Raw genomic sequence first — 15,401 nt, forward strand, 5'->3', positions numbered from 1 at the left:
CAGCAGACACATGGCGCTCTTTGAGCCCACTATACCTCGGTTTTGATTTCTGTTAGATCAGAGACCCTAATCAGTGAAACTTGATCTGCCTTTACTCGGTTTGCTTCTGAATCTTTGTTGGTATTGCCTAAGTTTTGACACTGTCACGACACCCTCGAAAACATGATTTGCAGAAGTGGATCTGAGAAACCGTTTACTATGAAATTCAAAATTGTGAAATTCCGAGCACGATTATGTGATGGTAGTACTCGTACAGACGAATGAGACACATGTTAGTTACAGTATGATGACAAAATGACAGAAGGGAAAATAACTATATAAAGAACACAATATTATATTAAGGAAATTTGTTGCTGTTGTTCAAAAATATTTGGAAATCCATTTAAAAATGTAGTTATTCTGAAAAAAAGAGTGATTATAAGTGGACACTAAGGCACAGGCAGACATTTTTCAAGATTATTGAATAGAAAAAAACATTTTTTACTCATGCTCACTGATTTGTCATGACTTATAAATTTCAAACATACTCAGAGTTCATCAAACTTCTCTGATCAGCTGTTCTGGAACTGAAATTGAGCTTATCTGGAAGTCCCAAACATGAACCCAAACAAACTGTCAGTTCAACATGATTAAGACTCAATACTTCATGAGAAACTTGCAAAAATCCAAAAAAAAGAAGAAAGAAAAGGAAAATCAATCTAACACACGACACATAAAAAAATTCTTGTACTCCTGCTCACTGATTTGTGTGCAGTTACCTCTGCCAAAAAATTCATGCATTCTTTGCCCCGCTATCTAGAAACAGTGGCTGTGGAGAACATTGTCCCCCCGATCAGGTGTTTGTCCATGTGGCCAGAGAGACCGGCCACATACGTAGTACAGCAAAGATGAGGAAAAACAGACCTTGTAGCTGTTCGTGTATTCTGGAGGCAAATTTGAATTCGGCCAGGATTCTGGCTTTATCTAATGAAAATTAAAGCTGACTAAATAACAGCAAACATTCTGGAAAATGATATGTTTTATATTCAAATTTCTGTACTGTCAGTGGTGATAAGCTCATTACAGTCTCTCTTCTTCCCTCCTGTTTTTTTAAGATAAATGCCACGGTCTGCACTGTGTTAGCATTCCTCGGTCCACAGGATTAAAACGGAGGCGTTGCTGTTTATTTACCCACGGGCAATCCTGATAATGGAGCTCCACTGATGATGGTTTTCTTTCCTTACTTAATAAACAGCATTAACACGCACATGAAAGAGTAAATATACTCAGAGTTCATCGAACTTCTCTGATCAGCTGTTCTGGAACTGAAAACTGAAGGAACAAAATTGCGATCTCAAAGGTAATCCAACTCAGAGTTTATTTTTTAAGTCAAAGTTTTGTGAAACCTCCATCCTGGAACAGGGTCCAGGAAGAGTGCAGCAAGCTGCCAGAAATCATACTTATAAGAATAAAAGACAGATAGCATCAAAATGGCTTGTTTGGTCCAATTTGTCTTGTGAAACAGTTCTCAAACATGAGAAGGACTCAATACTTCATGAGAAATGTGTAAAAACCACACAAAAAAAAAAAGAAAATGAAAAACAATCTTACATGTGAGACCTAAAAAAAAACAAGATCAGAGGAAGTAAAATAAAGTCGATTATAAACGTATAGATTCAGCACTCTATAATAATTTCATCAAAACATTTAACACTATCACACAAAGACTTCTGTGTTTTTGCACTGCGTTTCATTTGTATATTGCTTTATAGCCCCTCCCACACACACATAAAAAAGAGAGACGTAACAGCTTCAGTGCTTGGACACTTGGACCTCCTGTCCGGGAGGAGAAGCCAAACTATAAGTTAGACCTTGAGCACCACTGAGGTGACGATTCAGCCGTGTTACTGGCTACGGGGCAAACGTGGCAGCATTAGTTAAAAAGAAACTTAAGAAGGTGGTTTAAATCTCCGTGGTTATTTGAGAAAAAGTAAAAAGGTAAACAAGCACAGGGTGTTACTTTCATCAAGGCTCATATCCTCTGTTAAAGGTTGCTGAAGAAACATGGTGCTGTTAAAAGCTAAATCATCAGCCTCTGTTTCTGATAAAAAATTTCGCCATTTCCTTCCTCCAAGAGCATGAGGTATTTCCCAGACTATTGTCCATTAACAGACCAAACAATGAGGCTGATGATTCATAAGGACATGTGGGTATAACCTTTCAGCCTTCTGGCCCTCTAAAACAAAAAAACGCAATTTTTTCTGCTTTTTGTTTTTTACTGTTAGTAAAGTAGGCCACTAAGTGATACATTCGTTACATTGTATACTCTCAGAAAGCTGGGCATGTCTTTGTTTCTTATGTACAGCACACCATGCTGCAAGAAATCCATGGCAGTTAATACAGTTAATGGCAGCTGGACAGGGACAGTGCTCACAGGTCAACAGCAGACTGGCTCAGTAAGTCTTCCATATATACGAAGTAAAAACATTTAAGCTGTGACAGTGACACCACTGGGGCGGTGTGAAAAAGTATTTGCCCACTTAATGATTGTCAAATTACATATTTCAGGCCATCCAACAATTTTTAGTGTAAGGCGGTTACTTTTTTTACATAGGAAAAATTAGTTTTGGATAGATTTGTTTCCTTAACGAATGAACTGATCATTTAAAACCTGCATTTTATTTTCACTTGTGTTACCTAATGCTAATATTTCCTTGACAAAATATTTAAGTGTGGCAATCGGGAAGGGGGCAAATGCTTTTTCACAGCCCTGTAAGCGGTACAAAGGTAGTAAGTCTGTTGGTTTACATGCGTGGATGACGCTGTTCTGAATTGACTCAACATTCAGGCTCAGCTCACAACCGTCCATGCCGCCCACCGTCTGCTGCCGATGGGGTTGCTGTTGTTGTTGTTGTTTCATCTGTATCAGCAGCAGCAGCAGACGGGTCCAAAGGGCCTCACAGTGTCTGACACATGGCGGTGCAATGCCTTATTCACACTATGACCTTGCACTAAAATGGACATCTGTGTTAGGCTTGATTATGTAACCGACATGATTTCCAAAAAAGGAACCACTTTGGTGTGCAAACAAAGCATAAGGGATAAGGGATCAAAATGCTATGGGAGAATTGCTGTGAATACAAAATCAACTTAATGCATTGGTATATGTTGTGTGTCACTCCATAGGGATGATAAAGACATGCAGTGTTGTATTTCACTGTGAGACTCATGGCGTCAGATTTTAGCAGCGCCAAACAGAAAGTGCTGAAGCAGCAGCAGCTGCTTCTAGTTGTTCTTTTTCTTTGGGAGCACGAGGGGACGTTGGGCACTTGTCACCAGTCTGGCTAGCTGATTTGGGGCTCTACCACAAGAGCAATTTTACAGTTGTCTTCTTCCATTGTCATCGCATGAAAGTTGCACAGGGCCGTCTGAAAAGAGGAAGAAGAAGAAGTAGAAAAGGAAATGTGATAGTTTTTAAGAGAAAGAAAAAACAAAACAACAAATGCAGTTCTAATAATTTGTAGTACCTCGGTGATTATGAGAAGCATGCACTATCAGGCCTTACAAAGAAAAAGAAAGCAGAAACGAGCACACAAGTACACCTAAAGAGCAAAAAACCTCACCTTATTGTTGTTGTCACAGATATCGCTGAGGAGATCCCGAGGCTCTGGTACTTTGGGAAAGATAGTATCCTTGTTTCTACACAGAGACAGTTAAATATCAGAGGTTAGCGTAGCCCCAAAAAAGCAGAACAAAATAAAACCAAAACAAAGCCAACGAACAACAGGATCCATTCAGTAAGAAGAAGAGACTTTTTACTTACTTCTGGTAACACATCACAGTCACGACTGTCAGTGTGGCAACCACCAATGGGATTATAATTGCAAGAAACACTAATGGACTGAAGCTTGAGTCTGCATCTGCATGCAAACACATATAAGCATTAATTTCAGCAACAATGAAACAGTTTCATGTTTCAGTCTTTGATGTTACTTTTCCTTTTCAGCTTTTTGAATAGAGAAAATAACTTGTCGGCTTCATTCACCCATTTACACCCAGAGATCAAACTATCTTCTGATTAGCAGATGGCCTGCACTAGAGCCACCGCAGAGAAGAATGTATGGCCTTTATAATTAAGTAAACAATTATAAGTCAGTGCATTCTGTTTTTTATTAACACAAGATTAGAAAAAAAGAGACAAAAGAGAAAATGACTTTACCAAAATACTGTTGGTCGGTCCACGGTGTTTCTCCCTTTGTTCCACTCTTTGCTTTGATAGCCATGCTGTAGCTACAGTGAGAGACCCGGCGCAGCTCATGTAATGTATCTTTTTGTATTGTTAGACTCTGTGAAAGGTTTTTGAGGGAAACTATTAATTTGAGCCTTGAATCAGTTGATTAAAAATTCATCCTGAGAGAAACATCTGTGAGTGTGCAAAATTCAGCACATAACCATCAAGGACAAATTTAAATATTTATTTTGGGCTCATCCACTTGGGACCCTGTAGATTTCTGCCAAATATAACAACCGCTACTATAACTGATGAGTTTTTTAATAAAAAGCTACTTTAGCTGCTTGGAGAAAAGTCTGTAATTTTCTCCTTATGTTCTCCATATCTTTCTGGATATGATGGCTACCATTATTCCCAAACCAAGAGCTATCGTGCTAGCATGGCTTAAGATTGTATTTAACCTAAGTCCTGTTCCAGAGAAAGCCCTAGATGCTGATCCTTAGCCACTCCCCCCCCCCCCCCCACCCCCACCTCTGGGATTCCAAGACTTTCCCAGTTAAAAAAAAAAAAAAAAAAAAGGTTATATAATCTTTCCACTGAAATATGAGTTAGCCTCTAACAGACGTCCTTTAACACAAAGGACCCCATGTCTTATATGAGCTCCCACACAATGTTTTGAACTCCTTACCGTGTCCCCCAAGTTCACTCTAATGCTTAAACTCATTCTCTAAGTGCTTTCAGTTATTAGTTTTTTAACACAATCATAACACACATTACTTTAAACTAATGGACGTGACAGACAAAGTAAGATTGTATTGTTGTTATTCTTACTTTTACTTGACCACACTCAGTGTAATTTATTATATATTCCCACTCGTCCAGTGCAAGCACTTCAGGAGGGTACCAAGTAATATTAAATTGATTTCCACTCTTCTTGACTTTCCAGTTAAGGGGTGGTGGTCTCACTGCACAGAGAATAACAGACAGATGTTGCAGTTAGTACAAGCTAACCAGAGGTGCCTTGAATGCAACTCATAATGCAAACCAGTGTATATTTTGCCTTTCGAAAAGTTGGCGGTTCTAGATTGTGTCATACAATAAACACTACCAGATACACACAGATGCATGCCCCCCCACCACCCACACACACACACACACACACACACACACGCACACACGCACACACACACACACACACACAAACACGCACGCGCGCACACACACACACACACACACACACACACACACACAAACACGCACGCGCGCGCACACACACACACACACACACAAACACAAACACGCACGCGCGCGCACACACACACACACACACACACACACACACGCACGCGCGCACACACACACACACACACACACACACACACACACACACCATGATAACAGCTAAAACATTTCCAAGAAAGGAGAAAAAGCACAAATTATACCCCAGAAACTGAATGAGGAAGCACAACATATTTCAACACAAGTTTCCCCTCGCATTACTTTTAAATTCTAAATTAGCACTGACCACTACACAGCTTACCAAAGTGAATGAGGTGTTTAAGGAAGGTGTTCCTGACAGTTTTGTTGTTCAGTGTTGTTTTAAACAAGACCTTTATAGAATGTTGTATGCTCACTGGCAGATAACAGCCAGTCCTCAGACCATCAGTGTAAGTATACAATGGGCATTCTTCTACTCCACTGACGATGGAATACCGCTCAATCTCAGACCTTGGAAACATAAAGAAAAAGGTGATTTACTTTTTTTTACCAACACACGGTATATTCCAAAAGGAAAGGACAATACGATGAACTAATAATAAGACATTGGCATGATTTTGCCTCTCGGTGCTGCAGAATAGAATAACCAGGGGAAATGTGTTTCTTGCAAGTGTGCAACAACAGCATCACATAGACTGGGGGACCCAGCCACCAAATAAAATAATAAAATGTGAAGAATTTCTTTAATCTTGACACATTTTGTTGGATATTTTAAATGCAAAATGTAATAAGTGTTTTTAACAAAGAAACCACCCAGTGGGAAACAGCCAGTTATCAATACCATGTACAATATTTCTACCTACAGTGTCAAAGTTTGGACACAATTGTGACGCATGAATGTGTTGAAACCTAGAGTGTCAATGCATTCATGAGAACTACAGTCTTTTGCTACGTGGACTAGCGATGCTGCAGTTTTATGCAATGTTTTGTAAAGTTTCGTGATGCAAAAAAAAAACAAAAAAAAAAAAACCATTTTAGTTTAAGATACTAATTTAACATCTATGAAACTGTATAATTAAACAGTTTCTTTTACCTTCCTTATTTGCACTCTCACTGGGAAACAAAGAAGATAAAAGTTCATAGGAAAATGGGTCTTTGTTGCAGCCTAACAAAACAGGAGTGGCTTCTGGATTCAGTCTCATCTTGGTAACAGTATTATGCAAATACCATGATATTCACATAATACTGTCATTGTCACCTTCGTTATCTGAGACACTTTTAAAAAGTTTATGTTGACAATGAACTTCTCGACGATGTCGACGGGTGAGGCAATAGATCCGCTATTGTGAAAGTTAGCCTTCGTGTTTTGGATACAAGAGTGCGGTCATAACAAATTTGAAGCAACAACTTAAACACACAATTCTCACATTTCTGAATCATTTCAACAGCATCCCGACAAAATCAGTGGACAGTGAGGAATAACACTCTCCAAGTGAATGCCATTATGTATGTACAACCTTCCCGGAAGTCAGCTCAATCAACGAGTCTAGCAAGATCAGAGGGGTATGCTGCAAATAAAAGCTAGAACCTAAAACCCCTGCTGGAGATTAAAGTTATCACTGTTAAGCAGTGCTTTCTGCTTCAGCTTCTGAGCGTGCTCATATAAAAAGCAGCATTTCACAGGTCATAAGACTCTTCTTCCACAAAAAAATGATCCCCGTGAGCGCCCTCTACCCATTCCCTTATAATGATATAAGGATATAATGATTATAATTCCTTATAATGCTAGTGTAATGGGGAAAAATTCTAGTTTATCCTCACATTTAGATTTAGGTCTTTAGAATTTTACTGTAGGATTTTGTTTGACCTTTTCCTTCTTAGATGAAGGATGTGTGTGTGTCAATATGACCTGGTGAAAACTGCTTAGATATGCTTAACGATGTTTCACTAAGTTAACCTCTAACTGTTAGGGCATAGAAGGACGAAACTCCCAAGAAGACCAGTGCCAGGTGCTTCCTGGAAAATAGATAGTGGGAAAGTCTTCCCTGGCCAGCAACAGCCCGGGTGGGACAAAAGACTGTTGTAACTGAAAAGATACAGAGAGTGTGTGTGATGTTATTAAAGGGACGCTGGGACATCCCAAGGTTAGAGCTCTCATGACTGTAGAACTGTGATGTTTGATGTGTGTTAGCTCTCCTGCATCCAGCAATTAAAATAGCTTGACCACAGCTGACTGTGTTGCAGACTTTAATAACAGAAATTTCACCCACACTAGGCACAGTTTGCTCTTCACTCATTGGTTTTAGTAAGGCACGCCTGACAACCTGCACATATAAAACACCAGTATATATATAGTAGAGAATCTACAATACACTTTAAAAAAATGTAGTAAATAAAAGACTCAGTGAAAATGTGGTGCTTCTAGCCGATTTACAGAAAAAACACTCTGCTCCTGAACTTGTTACGTGTTCAGTACAAGCTAGCGTGGTGATTTAGCCAGCTAAAAACAGAGCCAATTTCGTAATACACAAACTTTACGCACGACGGCTCATGAGACATTTAGCTGGGTTAGTTGACTTCGCAGGGTGTGGTAGGTTATTTAGAGCAGAAACACCTCATTTAAGTGTTACAGTCATGGATAACAGTGGAGCTCTGTGGCCCAGACGGATTAAACATATACCTCTCCAATATTATCTTCGATGCACTGGCTACCGGGCAGTGTGGATGAAAATTTAAAATCCCTTCTTCTAATCTAGGTGCCCTTTAATCACCAAGCTGCACTTTTAATCTACCATTTTACCCCAAAAGAGCACTTCTTTGTCAGAGCACAGACCTGCCTCCAGGTTCCTCCCCTGGGACAGCTCTAGGTAAGAGCGGGGTGAATAATTCTGGTTTTGTTCAGCCAATGCAAAAACTGAGTTAATGTGTAACTGGGTCCTGCTGCTCATGCTAATAAGAAATGTTCAGTTCAAGTTCAAGTTGGCTTTATTGTCACTTCAACCATATACAGTTAAAACGAAACGACGTTCCTCCAGAACCAAGGTGCTACATGCAACATAAATTTACAACATAAATTAACAGAAAACACTAAACTAGCTAACTAAGAGGCCTAGTTAGCTGGCTAGCAGAGACAAGACAGACTGACCTAACATAAATTACCAAAAACTAACTATCTAACTATCTAAGGAAAACTTGGTAGGTAGTAGCTAGGTAGTGAAGGAACAGTAAACATTCCTTAGTGTAGCAGCAAAAATTAGGAAGTAAAGAAGTTAGTGTAATAATATTGTGCAAAAGAGCATTTACAGGTTGGTGTGTACGATAGTTTGGTGGTGTAGGTCAGTGTGTTTGCGCTTATGTTGATTAGTCAGTCCAGTCTCAATGCTTTGAGGTAGTTGAGTTAAGCTGAGTGATAGTGTGTGTGTGTGTGTGTGTGTGTGTGTGTGTGTGTGTGTGTGTGTGTGTGTGTTTATCAGTCCAATCCCTTTTTGTTGAGGAGACGGATGGCTTGTGGAAAAAAGCTGTTGCACAGTCTGGATGTGTGTGCCCGAATGCTTCGGTACCTTTTTCCAGATGGCAGGAGTGTGAAGAGTGTGTAAGAGGGGTGTGTCCGATCAGCCACAATGCTGGTGGCTTTGCGAATGCAGCGTGTGGTGTAGATGTCCTCAATAGAGGGGAGAGAGACCCCGATGATCTTCTCTGCTGTTCCCACTATCCGCTGTAGGGTGTTGCGGTCCGATATGGCACAGTTCCCAAACCAGACAGTGATGCAGCCACTCAGGATGCTCTCGATAGTTCCTCTATAGAAGGTGGTCAGGATCGGTGGTGGAAGCTGGGCCTTTCTCAGTCTTCTCAGAAAGAAGAGACGCTGCTGGGCTTTCTTGTGCAGGGAGCTGGTGTTGACGGACCAGCCGAGGTCCTTCTCCAGGTGGACGCCCAGGAATTTGGTGCTGTCGACGATCTCCACAGAGGAGCCGTTGATGCTAATGTTCTTATGCTCTCTCATGACACATTTCCCCTCCCCCTTGGTGAGGCTGATAAATTTAATATAAAGTCATGTTGCTGTTGATGTGACAAAGAGAGTGAGAAGCAGCCACTTCCCTTATATGTAAATGGCCTGGTAAATGGCCTGTATTTGTATAGCGCTTTACTAGTCCCTAAGGACCCCAAAGCGCTTTACACATCCAGTCATCCACCCATTCACGCACACATTCACACACTGGTGATGGTAAGCTACGTTGTAGCCACAGCCACCCTGGGGCGCACTGACAGAGGCGAGGCTGCCGGACACTGGCGCCACCGGGCCCTCTGACCACCACCAGTAGGCAACGGGTGAAGTGTCTTGCCCAAGGACACAACGACCGAGACTGTCCAAGCCGGGGCTCGAACCGGCAATCTTCCGATTGCCAGGCGAACTCCCAACTCTTGAGCCACGATCGCCCCGACACACATTGTTAAATTGTTATTTATGATAATTCTGAGTGCCTTTTAAAACAAAATAGGGCAATAGGACTACACTGAATGAGCAGCAGAGTTTTTCTTTGTACAATGCAGCAGGTCTTGGGTTTCCTATGTAAACTGGTAACATATCTTGTGATCTGGATTGGCAATATAAAAGTTAAATAAATAGAAATGCGTTTGGATACATGATCCACACTTGTGTCCAAGATCACTTCATTTTTATGGACAGTCATGCAGAAAACTGCTGTGTTGCTTTAGTTCATTTCAGTATTTGCTTTTAGGTTTCTTTGTTTGTTTTTTCTTTTTCTTTTTACTTGCAACATATTTGTTTCAAGTTTGTGAAGACGTTTACTTAATTTGCTTAGGTTTTGCCTATTTAAATACATGACCTTAAACGGCAGTCCATTGGGATATCAGGGCTCCGGCGTGTTACAGTTGGCTTGAGTTATCACTTAATCCTCTTCATTTAAGGTTACATTGCCAAATATGGTTTGGTTTTGTATGCATAAATCCCCACACCCCCAACAAACAGCCTGCAGCTGGCAAAAAAGACAGAGCCATTTAAACACAAGAATTTAGCCCTGATTGAACTCTGGCTCGTTACTTCCACTTCAGCTCAGAGTGACCACTGACTATCAGGAAGTGTTGCAAAATTACAAAACTACCTGCACTGCGTAATGCTGAATTTCTATTTCTTAAAACTGCATAATAGAAAAGCACATACTTGTAGAAGAAACGGAGATCTGCAGCGATACAGGTTGGTGACCAAGAGCAGTTTGTTTGTTTTTGGGAGTGGACGTAGCACTGAAAATCTGTCACCAGCTCTGAGAGCAACAGAGACACAGATACAGATTAATAATCAAACAGATAGACAGCAATTTGCTTCATATGTGGCTCAAAAGCATTTTTTTTACAATAAAGCAGAGTCAGTGGTGAGAATTACCTGGATTAGTTTCACTGACGACCACTGGCTCGCTCGTTGACTTATTACAACGACTTCTGATACCCACATTTAAGACGTTTCCATTCATTACCTCATCCAAAATATGGAAAGTATTGGACTATTTAGAGAAACAGAAAAGAAAAAAAAACTAATTTGAGTAAACAGTCTAAACTAATCTCAGATCTTTTGTTTGAAAAACTGGCTAACCAACCAGACATAGTTGTGGTGTACATGCAGAAGAAAAGGGTCGTAGTAATAGAATACCGAGTGAGAGAAACGTCAGGAAGAAGGAACACAAGAAGCCCGAGAAATACCAAAGGCTGAGAGAAGATGTGCAGGGTGAAGACAACAGTGGTCCGGTTACCACGGGAGACCTAGAAAGCCCAGGACTCAGTGCTACACATACACACAGCTATAGCTGTCATGGCTTAAACATGTGAGGTCCACAAGAGTGCAGCTGGAGAAACGGTACACTGTAACACAACACGGTCTTCCCCTCAACTCCCGAGCCAAAACTTAAAATAGCGGTTGTTTATGCAAAATCTAGAAATTACGCAAACCTACTTTTCATATCTGAAAATGTTTTTCAGCAGTATGCAAATAATGAGCCTCTACTTCCAGGAGGTGGTTGAGATTACTTGCAGTCCCTTAGCAGCCGTCTTTCCAGGAGTTAGTAGTTATTAACTGACGAAAGACTCATTTCCTTTGAAATTATACAAGTCGTGTAATCACAATGAATATACAAGCTTTTAAACTAAGCATATACACATATAAGCGTACTTACAGTGAAGTCGTAGTCTTGTTTGTTTATATCTGAATAAACTTCATACTTGCATCCGACAGAATTCTCTGGTGGTACCCAGGTCACGTTATAGTCAAAGTCGTTAACCCACCGCAGGGACGCATTTCGTGGTGGTAAGATTTCGCCTTAGTGAAGAAGGAGAAAGAACAGAAAATCAGTCAACATCTGCAGGAGCAGCGAATAAAGACGCTTTATGTGGCTCGCCAAGCAAGCTGTTGAGCTGAGCCAGTCACTCAGGAGGGAAAAAATCTTTCCCTCAAGGCTTAGAGAACATTCACGCTTCTGCGTATCTGCCAGGCGCTGTAGGCGCTGAACAGTCTATTGACCAGATCTGATTCCTGCTTTCAGATTTCTACGTGGATAATCGCGGCATTTAAAAAAGCCTGATTCCTCCGGTTTCTGTCACGTAAACAGAATCCGGATGGAAATACTAACATGAGGGTGAGCCGACAGGATTTACATGCGTGATTTACACGAGACACATTCTCCCACAAAGTTTTCTCTTTTTTCCAAAGTCTGTTTTACTGTCCAGCTCCACAGTGGCGAATGCCAGATGTGACGTCACTTGTGGGAATCACCGCAAATGACCCCAGTGAGAAAACTGGGAAAAGGTGTCAAAGAAGCAGACAATAACAAGAGCCCAGGTAAATGTGTCGTAAGCGTGGGCGTGTAGATCGTCTTACCGTGGCTGGATTCGATCGTCAGAGACAGGCAGCACAGAAGCAACAAACTTGGGAACATCCTGCTGATCCCGTGTGTTCAGCTCTCCCCCTGAAAACTTTCTATCTCCTCAGTTACTGTTGTGAGGAGAGCGGGGGAAGCGCTCTTGAAACGGGGTCCTCTGCTTCTCAGACTCTGTGTGGTCACAGCTGTTCAGAAGACAAAAGCAGAGAGACGTCTGCCCATGCCTCTGATCTACTTTCGCTTCCAGCTTCTTGGGAGGAAGGCACAGAAAAATAGTGGGAGGCTGGAAGTGGGTGGTGCGCTTCCTCCTTCTGATGTAGACACGCTGACGCACGCACTGACAGGCAATGTTGTGCTTTCTTCCCTTTTTTAAGTCATATTTTTCAGTACACATATTCAATTTTTATGTAAAATAAATAACCTATATTAAACCTTTCCACAACTACTAAGACACATTTGTAAGTCTCAGAACCAATTTTCAAACAAAATCTAACAAACAGGGGCATAAAGACAAAAAACAAACACATTGGCTGCCGCTGGTCCCCCAGGGCAAACCCTTGCAATTGTATCACGCAACAGCAGGTAGAATGTGCTGTGTGGAGTGAGAACGTGTTAAGACCTGCAGGTAGTCTGTAAGTATGAGAAAACGTTTAAAGGCTTGGACAAAGTTTCAAGTTTTATTGTCATGTACGGATGAACAGTGTAGCCACATTTATCCATAATGAAATTCTTTGGCTCGTGCTCCTCAGCTTTACATGAGCATATAGAGAGTGTGCAGAAAAGGAGAGAAAAAAAGTATTAAACATTAGAGAATTCGAGACGAGTTGGTATTTACAAGTTTGTGCAGGAGTATTTACAGGTTGTGCAAAGTTGTGCAATGAGCATTTAAGTGGCATTTGTTGAAGTGACAGTGTGCAGAGTCCTGTAATTGTAGTGAGTGTGTAGTGGCGTGTATGGAATGTCAGCAGTTCAAAAGTCTGATGGCTTGTGGGTAAAAACTGTCTCTGTGTCTGGTAGTGCCGGTCTGGATGAACCGCCTGCCAGATGGCAGGAGTGGATCGGAGAGGATCCGCTGCATCATGCGCTGTCTGTAGAGATCCTGCATGGCTGGCAGTTCAGTCCTGTTGATGCGCTGTACTGATCTCACCACCCTCTGCAGAGCTTTGCGGTCCAGAGCATTACAGCTGCTGTACCAGGTGGTGATGCAGCCAGTCAGAATACTTTCAATGGTGCATCAATAGAAGTTTATAAGAATTCTGGGTTTCATGCTGAATCTTCTCAGGCGCCACAGGAATAAGAGCCGCTGTCTTGCTGCTTTTGTGATCACACCAACATGGTGAGACCAGCTCAGATCCTCGCTGATGCCCAGGAATCTGAAGCAGCTGACTCTCTCCACCTCTGCTCCTTCGATGTGGATGGGGGAGTGGCCTCCTCTCTGCAGTCTCCCGTAATCCACGATGAGCTCCTTGGTTTTGCTGACGTTAAGCAGCAGGTTGTTGTTGCAGCACCATGATGTCAGGACTCTCACCTCTGCCCTGTATGCCATCTCATCTCCATCAGAAATGCAGCCGATGATGGTGGTGTCATCTGCAAATTTGATGATGGTGTTGGAGCTGTGTGTTGCTGTACAGTTGTGGGTGAACAGGGTGCACAGCAGGAGGCTGTAGTCTATGAACAGCATCCGCACATATGTGTTTTTCTGGTCCAGGTGAGAGAGGACAGTGTGAAGTGAAACTGCTATTGCATCGTCTGGAGATCTGTTGAGCCTGTAGGCAAACTGGAGCGGATCAAGTGAAGCAGGGAGTGAAGATGTGATGTGAGCTTTGTCTATACGCTCAAAGCGCTTCATGGCAATGGAGGTGAGTGATATTTTAACGTCATAAAATATGCTTTTTACAGTTCTTACTCTTTGCTACTGCTCGTACTACAAAACTACTGTAAATGAGCTATATATAAAAGGTCACAATACACAGGAACTCTGCGTTTTTAAATATACACACTAACCCTTTCTTTCAGTATCTGATAGGGTTTGAAAGCAGAAAAACAAACTTTTAGATCCTAAACCAACACAGCGTAACCATGTGCTTACATCAGGCTCTGCATCTCTGCACCAGTTGTAGACTAACATGGTCTTCTTGCAGCCAAGCAGGCACAGACAGCTAGCAGCACTAGGTTTGCATATGTCATTCACAAACATCACTCCAACAGGATTAAAAAGTTATTTTTTAAAAACAATATTTTACTGTAAATTTGTGTTCAGTTATTTAAGAAGACAACATGATCAGATTTCTTGTTATGCTGTTCTATCCAAGTTTATCAGTGACATTTTACCTTTTTAATGCTGCAATGTCTGAAATGTTGTGTCATTGCATTTTTAGTTTGTGATGCCTTGTAGGACCTGGTGACCTGAGTGTGACCATGTATTTATGAGCAAAAGGCACACGGGAACAACAGCTGCAGCATGAGTTACTGAATTTCTTTGCGGTCTTTGTAATCTGTTGTTGCTTTCAACACATGCTATTGTTATTGTAACCTTGAGATGTTTCAGCATGTCGCAACATTAAGAGACAGTTTTCTGTTTTGCAAAGCCACCATCTATGACCATTATACACTTGTTATTATTATACACATCTATGACCATTATACACTTGTTATTATTATACACATCTATGACCATTATACACACCTTGGTGCATGCGAATAATATTTTAATGATGTCTTGTGAAACTTGTACCTTCATATTTCATGTTTTTTACATGTTAGCGGTGCATGCCGTGGCTGTAGACCTAATTTAATTGTTGATATATTAGTTTAAAAAAAATAGATAGAAAAATAACACCTCTCATGTCATTCTTAGCTGGTGTAGTCAAAGAAACGGGACAGTGAGAGAGTCACAGGAGTCACATGGCTGTTTTATATTTAATTTTGACTGCAGGTGGGAAGCCAGGCCACGTCATGTATGAGCATATTTACAATAGTTTCCTCGCTGCCTGCCTCACTAGTTTTCGTAGATATCTGCAGTTTCTGAGTAAATGCCGCTGTGGTGCCAAATTCCCAAAAAACATTGAGACACTGTTTAAAAGTAC

At 41.3% G+C, this 15,401-nt stretch overlaps 1 protein-coding gene across 1 annotated transcript; it reads right to left on the minus strand.

Annotated features, from left to right (window-relative positions):
* Positions 1–1,333: 1,333 nt before the first annotated feature.
* LOC102076432 (uncharacterized) lies at positions 1,334–12,589 on the minus strand. Its single transcript, XM_019350021.2, has 10 exons — positions 12,315–12,589; positions 11,614–11,756; positions 10,830–10,947; positions 10,611–10,710; positions 5,751–5,938; positions 5,042–5,175; positions 4,199–4,325; positions 3,803–3,899; positions 3,603–3,678; positions 1,334–3,407 (listed from the first exon to the last, which is right to left on the minus strand). Exons 1-10 carry the CDS (start codon positions 12,370–12,372, stop codon positions 3,324–3,326), a joined length of 1,125 nt encoding a protein of 374 aa, XP_019205566.1. The 5' UTR covers positions 12,373–12,589; the 3' UTR covers positions 1,334–3,323.
* Between the last annotated feature and the right edge of the window lie 2,812 nt (positions 12,590–15,401).

This window comes from Oreochromis niloticus, linkage group LG3, assembly GCF_001858045.2.
Source record: "Oreochromis niloticus isolate F11D_XX linkage group LG3, O_niloticus_UMD_NMBU, whole genome shotgun sequence".
NCBI lineage: Eukaryota > Metazoa > Chordata > Actinopteri > Cichliformes > Cichlidae > Oreochromis > Oreochromis niloticus.

What these genes read in the sequence shown, in the direction of transcription:
- LOC102076432 (XM_019350021.2), bottom strand. Translation starts at nt 12,372, where the DNA reads ATGTTCCCAAGTTTGTTGCTTCTGTGCTGCCTGTCTCTGACGATCGAA. An exon ending in CGTCAGTGAAACTAATCCAG is followed by an intron (nt 10,711 to 10,829) that starts GTAATTCTCACC and finishes TGTTGCTCTCAG; the next exon opens with AGCTGGTGACAGATTTTCAG. An exon ending in TCTGTGACAACAACAATAAG is followed by an intron (nt 3,408 to 3,602) that starts GTGAGGTTTTTT and finishes TCCTCTTTTCAG; the next exon opens with ACGGCCCTGTGCAACTTTCA.